Source organism: Stomoxys calcitrans, chromosome 3, assembly GCF_963082655.1.
Source record: "Stomoxys calcitrans chromosome 3, idStoCalc2.1, whole genome shotgun sequence".
Lineage (NCBI taxonomy): Eukaryota > Metazoa > Arthropoda > Insecta > Diptera > Muscidae > Stomoxys > Stomoxys calcitrans.
This window is the reverse complement of record NC_081554.1, coordinates 113,105,531-113,119,170: the sequence shown is the minus strand read 5'-3', so window position 1 is coordinate 113,119,170 and position 13,640 is coordinate 113,105,531. Positions and strand designations below refer to the sequence as shown.

The 13,640-nt window shown below is 43.5% G+C and overlaps 1 protein-coding gene across 3 annotated transcripts in view; it reads left to right on the top strand.

The window, feature by feature from the left end:
* Positions 1–13,640, top strand: part of LOC106093049 (protein cup) — a 153,907-nt gene that overhangs the window by 56,669 nt on the left and 83,598 nt on the right. For 2 of the 3 annotated variants that reach the window (XM_059365979.1, XM_013260023.2), the window contains exon 5: positions 6,974–7,892. In XM_059365979.1, coding sequence (XP_059221962.1) covers positions 6,974–7,892 — 919 coding nt within the window. Of the gene's footprint in view, positions 1–6,973; positions 7,893–11,299; positions 11,396–13,640 lie in introns of those variants that run through there. The other variant, XM_059365980.1, reaches the window with a different exon arrangement.

Sequence of the window (13,640 nt, the reverse complement as noted above, 5' to 3'; positions counted from 1 at the left end):
CATGTTTTACAGTAGCAACTGTGTTTCGTTCTTCAAGCTCTGTATTTGGTTTTCTGTACACTATGACCTTTCCATCGCACCAAAAAGATTAAACTTGCTCTCGTCTGCAAAAATGACTGTTTTCCAAAATGATTCGGGCTGTTTTACATACATTTTTGCGAAGTTTAGCCTTTTCACTCGGTTTATTTTATTTATAAAGGGCTTCTTACGTGCAGTTCTTCCTCTGTAACTATGCCTTTTGAGTGTATTTCGAATTGTTTGTGTAGTAACTTCCTTCCCTAAATATTCCATAGTGTTTTTACGAAGAATGGTCGCATTTGTCTTCGGAGTTTTCTGAACTTGCCGCACTAGCCAACGCACATCTCCAACTGAAAGTGCTTTTGGTCGACCAGATCTTGGTTTATTGTCAACAGTTTTCGTTTCTGTCCACTTTCTGATGATGGATTGTATAGTAGATCGTGGTCTATTTAATATTTCACTGATAGTTTTTTGAGTTAAACCATTCCTGTGGTGTTTTATTATCAAAACTTTTACCTCATCAGAAACCTCGTTTTGCTTACGACCCATTTTGACAAAAACTATATTTTCAATGAAATTAAATATTTGCTGTCAAGGGCAAAGCCTCCTTTACTAAATAAAACAGAAAAGGGGGATTCCCAAATAATATTTGAATTTGACTTTGATGATAGCACATCAATGATGAATACTTTTTTTGTTCTGTTTTTGGTGTTATTATATAAAATTGCATTTTTTGCGCTAATTAAATTTATTTTTTGAATTTATTTTAAAACATATTACGAAAAATAAACTATTGCATAAAACTGCATTATTTGTTTACTTTAAATTTTCTTCAATTACCCAAAATAAGTGAATTTATTATCAATTTTGCTAATGATGAATACTTTTTTTGACCGCTGTAGTTCGTCACCGTTTGGTGTTGTAGTGCCGCCATTCCCAGTCCATCGCACTTCCTGTAAGGCGGTTATGTTTGCCTTGTACTTCTGTAATACATCCGCCAGCGCGTATACTGCACCTTCTCTATAAAGAGTGCGGACATTCCAGGTGCAGATCCGCAAATCCTGGTCCTTTTTTCGTTTGCGTGGGTCGTCAACGTTGGGGGGTCCGTTTTTACTATTCCTTTGTTTTTCATAGTAATTCTATGTTTTCCGGGGGCGGGTTACTGGCTTAGCGCCCCAACCGCATGGGTTTGTGGGATTGCATGTATCCCTCGTTGTGGCGAGCCGCTTGCTCCAAGATCCGACGCTCGCAGCCAGCCGCTCCTAACCTGGGAACAGACGCTGATGTTGGCCATTGGTTACTTGAAGGCGCCAATAACTCGCCTTGTCATCTCGAGTATCATTGGCACTCAGTATTTAGTTAAGAGCCAGTGCCACCTGACTCCTCACTGAGACTCTCCTCTCGAAAATCGCTGAATGCCCGCGGCCGCATTTGCAGCTACTCCGCATAAAAATGGAGCTTTCCACCATCCGCAACCTGTGGACGCGCCCGGTAGCTTTCAGCTAAGCTTCCCGTTGTTGTTGTTGTTGTAGCAGTTTATTGTGTACTATCTTTCGTCTGCTTGATTCTGTTGAGTGTCAAGACCCAGGAACTCCGCGACTAAGATGGGGTGCGTCCACAGGGATCTGGGTCTGAGTCGAGTGGGTCTAGCCGGGCAGTTAAACAGGTGACGTGTGTCGTGCGGTCCCTGGTTACAGTCGGGACATACATCTTGCACGTCGGCATCAATCCTAGCTCTGTGAGAATTGAGGCGGCTGCATCTGCCGGAACGTAATTGAGCCAGAATCACTCTGGTTTGCCGGGGGAGGTCGATTTCTTCGGGTGCAATGGGTGGCGGTCGTTCTCCAAGGACTACATTCACCCGGTAGCCAGTTAACGCGTCTGCTACCGTGTCTGCATGAATGTTGTTCAGACCCGCTTGATATGCCGCTTGATCTAGAGGTTCTCTCTTGTAGCGCTGGACCTCACGCTCTAGATCATGTAGATCTACCTTAAGGCTTCTGGGCGGTGGGTATCTATCCACAAGATGATGATTTGGATGATTTCTGCGATAACAGCCCAAAAGGTATTGCTTAGACAGCATGTAGTTATGTCTTCGCACTGGTAGGATCTTTGTCTCCTGGTGGAGGTGGTCCACATGAGAACTAAGGAGGCAGCCCGTCGCAGTTCGGAGGGCGGCATTCTGACAGATCTGAATATTATTCCACTGCGTGTCACAAAGCTGACGTGACCACACTGGCGCTGCATAACTTACCACAGACCGGCCAATTGCTTTGTACGTGGTCAACAAGGTTTCTTTGTCTGCACCCCAAGTGCTGCCAGCGAGTGACTTGAGGACCTTGTTTCTACTTTTGACTTTATTGCAGATTGCTGTGGCATGTGGGGAGAAAGTGTAGGAGCTGTCAAATGTGACGCCAAGTATTTTGGGACACTTGATGGTCGGAATCAATTCTCCATCGACCATCACAGTCAGCTCAGAATTCACCTCACGCGTATTTGTAGTGAACAGTGTGGCTGAAGATTTGGTGGCGGATATCTTCAGATTTCTTGCAGCGAAATATGAGGCAAGCTCGTTGAGGTAGACGTTCAACCTATCGCAGATGTCATCAATGGGTGGGGGGCCTGATGCCAAGATCGTACAGTCGTCCGCATATGATACGATCTCTATGCCGTCTGGAGGAGGTGGGATGGAGGATAGGTAGAGGTTAAACAGAGCCGGAGATATCACCCCGCCTTGGGGAACTCCCTGTTTCACTCTACGGTGTTTTGACTTCTTATCCCTAAATTCCACAAATGACTGGCGGCCACACAGATAATTCGCGACCCAACGTTTAAGGCGTGGCTGGAGGGACGTGTTGGCGATGTCCTCAAATAATTTGGCATGGCTGACCGTGTCGAATGCCTTCGATAGGTCCAATGCCACGAGGACCGTCCCTTCACATGGCCTGGGTTGATTGAAGCCACGGCAAATGTGCGTGGTGATGGCATGCAAAGCTGTTGTTGTGCTGTGCAGTCTCCGAAATCCGTGTTGATGCTCGGCGAATGGAAATTCTCCTACGAGGCTCGGGAGGAGTAATGCCTCAAGCGTCTTAGCCACTGGTGAGAGAAGGGAGATCGGTCTGTACGACTCCCCCAAACTCGGGTCTTTACCAGGCTTCAGTAGCGGGATCACTCTGCCCATTTTCCAGACATCGGGAACTATAAGAGTGTTCAATGACAGGTTAAGGACAGTGGTAAGGTACTCAACTCCAGGTAAATCCAGATTCTTCAGCATCAATGTAGAGATTCCGTCGGGGCCCAACGCCTTGGAAGATTTGGCGCCACGGATGACATTCGTAACTTCGCCCACGGTAAATTGTGATGGCTGTTCATCGGCTCGGAGACCACGAATACGGCGAATGGCTCTCCTCCTTGCCCTGTCTCTCTCGGGATGCACAATAAATTGACGGTTGAACAACCTGGCGCATCTCTTCGGATCAGTCACGGTTATCTCGCCAAAAGTGACTGAGGTCCTGTCGTCCCGTCTACCGGGGTTCGAGAGAGACTTAACAGTGGCCCACAGTTTGCCTGCACCGGTGCCTAAGTTACATTGCTCCAAGTGTTCCAGCCACAAATTCCGTTGTTCGTTGACTACCCTGTTTATTTCCAGATTCAGCTCGCTGATTCTGGGGTTAGCGGGGTCCATAGCACGAATCCCATCACGCTCGTCTGCGAGTACCACTGCTTGCGGTATGCGACCGGTTGGTATAAAGCGAGCGGCTGCTGCGTTGATGATGTCTCGGAATTTCCTCTCGGCCACAAGCACATCAGAGGGGGGTGGCAGTTCATTGAAGCGGCGATTGGTATACTCTCTGAAACCAGTCCAATTGGCCTTCTTGTAATTGATGAACGTCCGGCGCTCAGAGGTTATGAAGTCGGATGGTCGGTCGATGGTGAGGATTATGGGGAGGTGGTCTGACCCCAAAAAGATGACGGCTTGCCAGGATACGTCACTCAGGAGATCAGGGGATGCGATTGAGATGTCTGGCGAGCTGCTGCACCTCCTCGTAATCCTAGTGGGGGCATCCTCATTCACCGTGCAAAACGTGGAGCTATCTATCTGCTCTGCCAAAGCTATGCCACGCTGGTCGTTACCTAGGGGAGAATGCCATGACGAGTGATGTGCATTAAAATCTCCCAGAATCAGACGACTATGGCCAGATAGCAACCCACTTATGTCGGGGCTGTAGGCCTGGCCATTAATCGGGACACAGCTACCAACCGGCGGTATATACACGTTATATATCTATCTCGGCAGTACCAGACCTGACTGCTACCCCCATACATTCCAGGTATGGGTCACTAGCGTCAAGCGCAGGCGAGATAGGTCTATACTGCACGGAATGGTGTATAACGAAGGCCAATCCCCCACCTCCATTCCTTGAGCGATCCTTACGTAGCACATTGTAACCGTGACAACTATGCAAGCTGCAGGTGTTAGTCAGCTTTGTCTCCTGGATCGCTGCGACCGATATGCTCTTCCGACTCATAAAATCTACAATCTCATCAATCTTGCCACGCAGTCCGTTGCAGTTTAACTGCAAGAACGATACACTTCCCGGCACTGGCCTGGCAATAGTAGGGCTAGGGTGCTGTCATTGCATAAATTGCCGTACGGGAGAGGTCGGGGGGGTCATATAGTCCGACGTCGAGGACGCCGAAGGCGACGACGGCGACGCTTGTGACCCACTGCTGGCTATGTTCGCACAGCACCTAGCGACATAGCCAGTATGACTATACTCCCGTAGCGAAGTTAGGCCAGAGCAAGAACGGAAATGTACCCACTCCATGCACCGGTTACACCTCACCGACACTGACCGATGATGAAGGCGGTTCTGGCAAACGGAACAGAACCAGGGTCCGGGGTTCTTTTCAATCCCGGCACGGACCAGAAGCGTACGGAGAAGGCGATGAAGATTCCATCAGGTCAATCCGGTGCGTACAACCGGCTGCCATGGAATTGGATTGGATTTTGCCGGTAGCCGAGCGTTGCTTAGATTTTAATGTTGTCCTGTATTCGCGAGCTGTTTCGGGGTCTTTTAGGTTTAAGACGTTGAACTTTGTGCTTTTTGTTTGAGGCCTTCTCATGACGGCTGGGCGTATACATAGAGTGGCCAATAAGAGCATGTGGTCACTATCGATGCCGGTACCTCGTCTAGTTTTGTTGTAGTGGCGATCCTCGTCAAGCTCCTGTAGGCGAGCAAGCTCGTTCCGGTCAAAAGGACCGATCGCCGAGGGAACAGGGTGGCCATTGGTTATTTAAATGCACCAATAACTCCCCTTGTCATATCGAGTATCATAGGAACTCAGTATTTGTGTAAGTGGCGGTGCCGCCTGGCCTTTCACGGAGACTTGCCGCTCGATACCGCTGATTGTCCGCGACTGCCGTTGCAGCTACTCCGTATGAAGCATTTCACTATCCGCAACCTGTGGACGCGCTCGGTATGGCGCAGCTAAGCTTCTCCCGACAGCAATGAACACCACACAAAAATTGGAGCTCAATGTTTCAGCTGTGTTGTGCTCGCAGCTATCCCGTGCCAGGCCTCGTCTAGTTTTCACATCCATTAAATTATTGTTGTTATTGCCCATTTTGGCATTAAAATCTCCCATAACAAGGTAAATGTCTCCTTTTGATAGAGAGCGTGTCACTGAGTCGAGTTGGGAATAGAATCAATCCTTTGTTTCGTCGTCATCGCTTTCGGTTAACGCTTGTAGAATAGATATTTTGCGGAATTTAGAATTTAATCTTGCCATCATGATGCGTTATAACATTGTATGATAGAAGAGCTCGCTTTGGTTTCGGTGGATTTAATTGCCTGAAAAAATGAAATTGTAGCCACCTTGAAGATCCATAGTTCCAGATTTCGGTCATCGTACTACACTTAAACCGAGGATGTCTAGGCTGTAATTTGACATCTCGTTCTAGACTTGGTAAAGTATCGATGCTTCTGGGAGAATGCTGACGTTCCATATTCCAACCATCAACCCTGTTCTGAATCCATATCTCGTTATCGGGGGGTTGTCAGTTCCAGTATTTCTTGTTGATGTTTCTGTAATCGCGATTTATTCTTGTGCTGTGCTATGGCTGCCAGCGACCCTCTAGATCGGTTTTTTTTTATGGTAAATCTTCTGAAAATATGCGAGCGCCAGTGTTGACCATTTCTTTTGGCTCATCCGCTGCCGACCCTTTTGCACGGACCCATTTCTGCGGTACTCGTCATATCTTTCCCCAGTACACGACCTGAGGAGGCGTCCGATGGGAGAGGTAGCATGGAAACTTTACGCAAACAATTTCTGCCACATCAGCCAAAAATTGTATTTTGTTTCGGTCAAATCGGATTACAATTTGCGGCCTCCATATGCGGAAGATGTCAGTTCGGGAGATTGGTTTATATGAGAGCTATATGAGGTTATAGATCTATATAAACAATTCTTAGCACAGCTGCTGGAAGTCATATTAAACCAATACGAGCAAAATTTTAGCCACCTCCGTCAATAAGAAGTATCTGTACAAATCGTGATTTCCAAAGACGGACGGATGGATAAGGCTACATCGATACAGAATCTCAAAACGATCAAGAATACATGTAAGTATTTAGTTTTTGGAGTCGCAGATTTCGAGGTGTAATAAGCGGAATGACTACATTAGTATATAAACAACACAATGCTTGGCTTTTGTTGATAGAAGCCAAAAGATTAAATTTTAATAACAATAGAAATGCTAACAAAGTCGAAAGCACGATTTTGTTCGTCGACTTTTCATCCCAACTTGGAATCCCTATTATAAACTATCTCAAAGATACAGCCAATTTTTATTCTAATGTATTTACTACTCGTATCCATATGTAAAATTCATGGATATTCTAATTTATATTTTGTTTGATAATGTACATGAATTCCTTTTTATTTTGTTTAGATTGAATTAAAATCCAAATGGGAAAAACTTGATAAACATTACTTGAAAAGTGACGCAAATAATAATATTCACGCTCATCACAAGGCTGCGACATCATCGGAAACTTCAAAAACAAAATATCATCGTGACAGGAAGGTACTTCCATTTCAGTACGATCATTTCTCAAGTAACTCAAAATCATCTCGGTCTTCTTATAATGCCTCAAACATTCCTAATTGTAACGGGGCCGAAGACAACAATAATCATCAATATCAAAATCAAAATAGTAGTTCCAAATTTTTGCAGTTCTTTGGCGGTTGTACATCACAATCTAATTCCAATGATAAACTAGATAGAAGTGGGTCGTCGAATTCTTTGAATGATTTTTTCAAACAAGCAATGAATTCGCAAAACAAAACTGATGTGCTGCACTCACAGAAGTTGCCCAAACCGCAAAACTCGCCAAACTTACGCCCAGCGTCTAACTTAAATTTTGCAGAAATTCCGTTAGTTGATGAACTAGAAGCTAAATGGCGACAGAACTCTTCTACCTACAAAACCAACGAAAATACGCTCAACGATTCTAACAACAATATCGTGAGTGGAGATTCCGAAAATTTCCAAAAGCTGATTGGTCAATTAAGCAACCGTGTCATCAATGTTGATGCAACAAACTCGCCGCTGTTAAAACGTTCACAGCAAAATAAGCAGCATTTTTACAATTTATTTAATGGTGATATATTAAAAAATCAACCGTTGCAACAACAACAACAATTACAGCAGAAACCCCCATTAACAACACCGCACACATTGCAGACAAATTCCCATAAAACAAACGCTATTTTGCAACAACAGCAAGCTACATTGTTAGCAAATTTACAGCTAAAGGCCATCTTAAGTCGTCCCGAAGCTCAAATTATCCTGTTGGGCTTGGCAAAAGGTAAGTTACATACATAAATCGATATGATACAACCTCCTGACTAAAAAATTTTATATGGTTAAATACAAGTACATCTGTCATCAGGTTAGATTAAATTAATTTGTATCTAGAAGCAGATAAAATTAAATCTAGGATTCTTGTTCGAAACCGTTGAGTGGAGCGGACGTGTTTTTATTTCACAATGGAAAATTTACAGCCACTTCAATCTTTCGGAAAAGGGGAATGAAAACATTTTCCTTATAATTATTTATTTATTTATAAGACGTTCCGGTCCAAAGGATCCATCGCCGCGGAAACAGGGAGGCCATTGGTTATTTAAAGGTGCCAATAACTCGCCTTGTCATATCGAGTATCATAGGCACTCTCTGAGACTCCGCCGTTGCAGCTACTCTGCATGGAGCATTCCACTTTTCGCAACCTGTGGACGCGCCCGGTAGCTTGCAGCTAAGCTTTTCGTTACAGCAATGAACACCACATAGATCGGACCTCAATGTTCCATCCTGTGTGGTGCTTACAGCTATCCCGTTATGACGAGTGTTATCAGAAGCGACACTGAATTCCACAAGGACAATGAAACAGAAATAAAGAAAATTCTCAGGAATATGGTTTTTTTCATCGAAAAATAAATCAGCCGATGTATAAGTTTAAGAAAATAAGAAGGGAAAAAACAACATATATGAGGTATTAACTAGCTTTAACAGAACGAAATCTAAAATTAAAAATGAGAACAGGGCAATTAAATAAAATGTAACGGCGACAAATGCCTCGATCTTCTGCGCTCATTCTAAAATCTCAAAAACCAAGTTTTGAGGTGTCTCCCACCACTTGATCTTTCCCGATGGAAAGGAAGTGGTGGAAAGGCTAAAATATAATGTCATAAAGACGATTGGCATAAATATCTTCTCAGGCAGCCAGGCAGCCATTAAATCCCCGTAGAACGTATTCCTGAACACAAAAACCGCCCCCGTTCATCTCTCAACGAGATGGCTGAACAGTTCAAAATTCGCCTATTCTGGGTGCCGGGCAACAGAGATATCCCTGGAATTGTAAAGCGGACGAACTTGCGAAATTAGGAACTACCTTAAACATTCCAAGGAAACTGGAGTTTGTGGGTATGCCTCTAGCGACATGTAAGCTATGTTTTCAGGATCAGGCCCGAAAGGCACCGAATGATAGATGGTCACAAAGAGGGGGCTGTGAGCATTCCAAAAATATGTGGCCTAGAATGGGATAGCACCACACAGACTGAAACATTAAGGTCTTATCTGTGTGGTGTTCATTCCGAGCTACCGGGCGCGTCCACAGTTTGCGGATAGTGGAATGCTCCATTTACTGTCACTGGCTAGAACAGACGTCTTACTCATTGTGTCTGTAATGACAGGCAACTGTCTAATCGGAAAACATGCTGTCAGATTGAAGTTCGCCAATAACGACTTTTGCAGAAGCTGTGAGGACATCGAAGGAGAAGAGACTATAGAACACCTACTGTGTGTGTGTCCCGCACTGGCAGTCAGAAGGAGTTCCACTTTAGGTTCTTATTTTTTGAGAACCTGTCTGATTTAGAGGATGTAAACGTTGTTGGGCTTTTATAGCGATCTGGATGGATCAACGGTAGGAACTAGAAGGCATCATCCTTTTCTGTTCCTGTGGTATCACAATGGACGAAAACGTCTGAATGAGTCTGATGGCAGACTGTCACTTAAACCTAAAATAACCTAACCTAACTATGATATTCGGAGAGATTCTTTCCTATTCTTACTGAGGAACGCGTATCAGCCAGGGTCATCCCGCTGAGTCTTATTTATTTTGCAGGGATACCAAACTCAGACAATGCTTGAAATACCTTTGTACGTATAGGGGTATCGAAAGCGGCTTGTTAGTCAACAAAGAGATGGAAGTTGCTGATTTGTCCTTTCCGAGTCTTCCAGGATTTGGCGCAGTGTGAATATTTGGTCTAGGGTGGATTTACCAGGTCTAAAGCCGCATTGATAGGGCCCAATTATCTCTTTGAATTTAGGTTTTAATTTTTCTCGTAGTACGCTCGAGTGTATCTTGTGTGCGATGGGGAGGAGACTTATTCCTCTGTAGTTGGTACATTCCGTCTTGTCTTCTTTCTTGTGTACGGGACCTAGTATGCTGAGGTCCAAATCATCGGGTATGCGTTCTTCTAGCCAGATTGCGCAGACAAACTGATGCATACGCCTTATAAACGTTCCGACTCCGGTCTTAAATAGTTCAGAGGGTTCACTACTACTCATTCTGACTAGGAGGTAAACAGTCTATACCATCATCAGAGATTGTTCTGCAGTATCCTCTTCGCCGCCATCGGCAGGCACTAGCAGTTGGGTAAAATGTTCTTTCCATATCCATAGCACGCTATCTGTGACAGTAACTAGAATTCCTTCTTTGTCTCTGCAGGTGGATGTGCCTGTACCAAAGAAATCGCTTTTATGTTTAACTCTTTGGTAGAATTTCCGGACTTCATTCTGGCTCCTGTAAATCTCAATTCGCTCACATTCACGTCTTTCCATTTCCGTTTTCTTTCTTTAGAATAAACGTTTCGTTTATTCCAAAGAAACGTTTAAAACGATTTAGCAATATATGCCGATGATTTTCAGTTGTTAAGTACAGCTGACACCGGTACGTTAGAAAGTTGCATCTCGAACCTTGATGAAGATATTGGACGAGTTTGTCAATGGGCTCGGTCAAATAACTTAACAATTAACATTGGTAAAACAAAATACGTGGTATTCAATAGCTCACGTCATCACTACTATCCTTAAAATATTATTGTTCAAAACAATGTTGTCACATCGACTGATACTATGACCTCATTGGGCTTTGTAATTGATTCGGATATTGTATTCTCCTTGCACATTGCACAAATCTGCTCCAAATTAATCTTTATACTTAAAAAGCTCTACAATTTGAATGTTATTTTACCCACACAAATAAAATATATGCTGGCTCATTCGTTGCTGATGCCTCATATATTGTATGGTGCTGAGGTATATTCCGGATCCAATAGGACTAATCTGCTTAGGCTTCAGAAGTGTTTCCACAGCATACTACGGTTTGTTTACGGTCGTCGTTGTAGACGAGACTATGAACACTTTGCGAAACAATTACTTGGATGTTCTTTTGAGCACTTTATCAATATTAGATGCCTCTGCTTTTTCTTCAATATCCTTAAGTACCGTGAACCCAGTTACCTTCTTCCTTACTTTCAATTCTTGCATTCGACCCGGAACTCTCAAATTCGTATTGAAAGTTTTAATCACGTTGTATTTGAAAGATCATTTGTAATTCGCTTGCCTAGGCTATGGAATACTCTTCCTTCTAGTCTTAAAAACATCTCAGTATGTCAACAAACTTTTAAGTCTAAGCTAATCCAACATTTCTTATAGGCAACTCAATTGAATTAATTTTCATCACTGATAATATCTCACATTTGCTGCTTTTTCTTGGTGTTTGAACGGATAATTGTGCGTTAGACTATGTTACTATTTTTTTTTTAAACAATTTTTTTTACATTCATTAATTTTGTTAGCTATTTATTTTAGTGATAGTATTATATTAGATTTTAGTATTGATTTTTGTATTATAAAAACCTGAAAGTGTTCCAATCTATCAATGTAAAGCCCGGGTGGGCGATGTTTGATTAATAAAAATGAATGAATGAATGAATAAACGTTTCTTCTCTTTCTATTTCTCCCGATACCTCTCCTTCATCTGTCGCATTGCTAGAGATTGTAGGGTTGCTCTGTATGCCGCATTCTTATCTTCTGTAGCATCTCGACACTTTTGGTCGTACCATGAGTTTCTTGGGGGAGGCTTCCGGTACCGAAGTACGGATTTCGCGCCATTTTCCATGGAGTGATCAATGGATTGCCACTGCGCCATTATATCATCGGAACAAGGTGTGCTTTCATCAAGCAGTTGGGTCAGTCGAGTGGAGTATGCCGTTGCCATCTGTTGTGTTTGCAGCGTTTCAATGTCCAGCTTCCGTGCAGTGTCAGATCGTACTTTCCTCCCCATGCTCAAACGGGTGCGAACCTTTGCTGCAACAAGGTAATGATCTGAATCTATATTCCGCGATTCGATCGTACATCTAACAAGATGGATGAGGGGCCCCAACTCCAATCACAATGTGGTCAAGTTGGTTTGGGTTTTTTCTACCAAATTTGGTAAGATTTACTTTCAATTTTAAGAGTTTGGTCAGATGGACGGTCCATTTGGATTTTAGTAAATTTTTAGCGAAGTTGTATTATTTTTATATCCAGAATAGGGGGTATATTCTGTTCATTTAGTTATTCCGTTTGCAACACATTGAAATATCCAATTCCGACCCTACAAAATTTGTATATACATAAACATATAAAAAGTGTGATTTTATAGCTAATCAGCTAGAAGCAAGATCCACCAATGCGTCCAGAAAAAGTCACAGTTTGGTGCAGTTTATGGGATGGTGGTATTGTTGGACCGTACTTCTTCAAAGATAATGTGAATCGTAACGTAACTGTGAATGGTGAGCGTAACCGTGAGATGATATCCAATTTTTTTTGCCCAAAATGCAAAAGCTTGACTTGCATGACATGTGGTTTCAACAAGACGGTGCCACATGCCACACAGCACGCGTAACAATGGACTTATTGATAGACGAGTTCGGTGAACATTTTATTTCACGTTCGGGGCCGGTCAATTGGCCGGCTAGATCGTGCGATTTAACGCCTTTATAGTCTAAAGGCGTGTGTCTTCCGTCGGGGCATGGGCACAAATAAGGCTGATGTTTAAGAATTTGGTTTTTATGCGGATTTTGGCTAGCATCTCTTCCTCAGACTAACCAAAAATCCACAGTTCGTCACCTTTTGGTTTTGTTGTGGCGCCATTTCTGGGTTATCACACTTTATGTAAGGCGGTAATATCTGCCTTGTATTTCTCCAATACATCTGCCAATGCGTATGCTGCACCTTCTCTAGTGCCGACGTTCCGCAAATCTTGGTCCTTATTTCTTCTGCGTTTTTCCGCTTTTACTATTCTTTTGTTTCTCAGAGTGATTATTATAGTTTTTCGGAGGCGTGCTACTGGCCCAGGGCCCCAACTCCAACACCCCAACACATGTTCTCTGAACCTGTTGTATGGTCCTTATGTTGCACCTTTTCTCCATAGCAGTCCACCAAACTACTAAGGCGTAAGTAAGTATTGGTCTAATCACGCTCCTGTAGAGCCAGTGGACTATCCTAGGATTCAGGCCCCATTTCGAGCCTACGGCCCTTCTACATAGTGCCCAACATCTGTGAGCCTTACGCTCCTGAATGTGACACTTCCAATTCAGTTTCCTGTCCAAGATCACACCTAAGTATTTGACCTTGTCAGATATCGAAATCGTCTTATTGGGGAAACGAGGTGCGTTGAATTCGCACATCTTCGTCTTCCTCGTAAACAAGCATATTTCAGTATCCTCTGGGTTAAATTGAGACCTCTGGGTCTAGCCCAGTCAAATGCCATATGCAAAACCCTTTCGGCCTTTCTGCATAGCTCGTTCGGATCCTTACCTCTTAGAAGTATTATAACATCGTCTGCATAGCAGACAGGTTCAAATTCCTCCTCAGTCAGCATAGGTCATTTATGGTGGTCACCTATAGGAGTGACGATAAAATGCCCCTCTGTGGCGTGCCCTGTGCCACTTTCTCCCTTATATTTATGCCATTGGACACACAATTTATCCACTTGTTCCTAAGCATATGG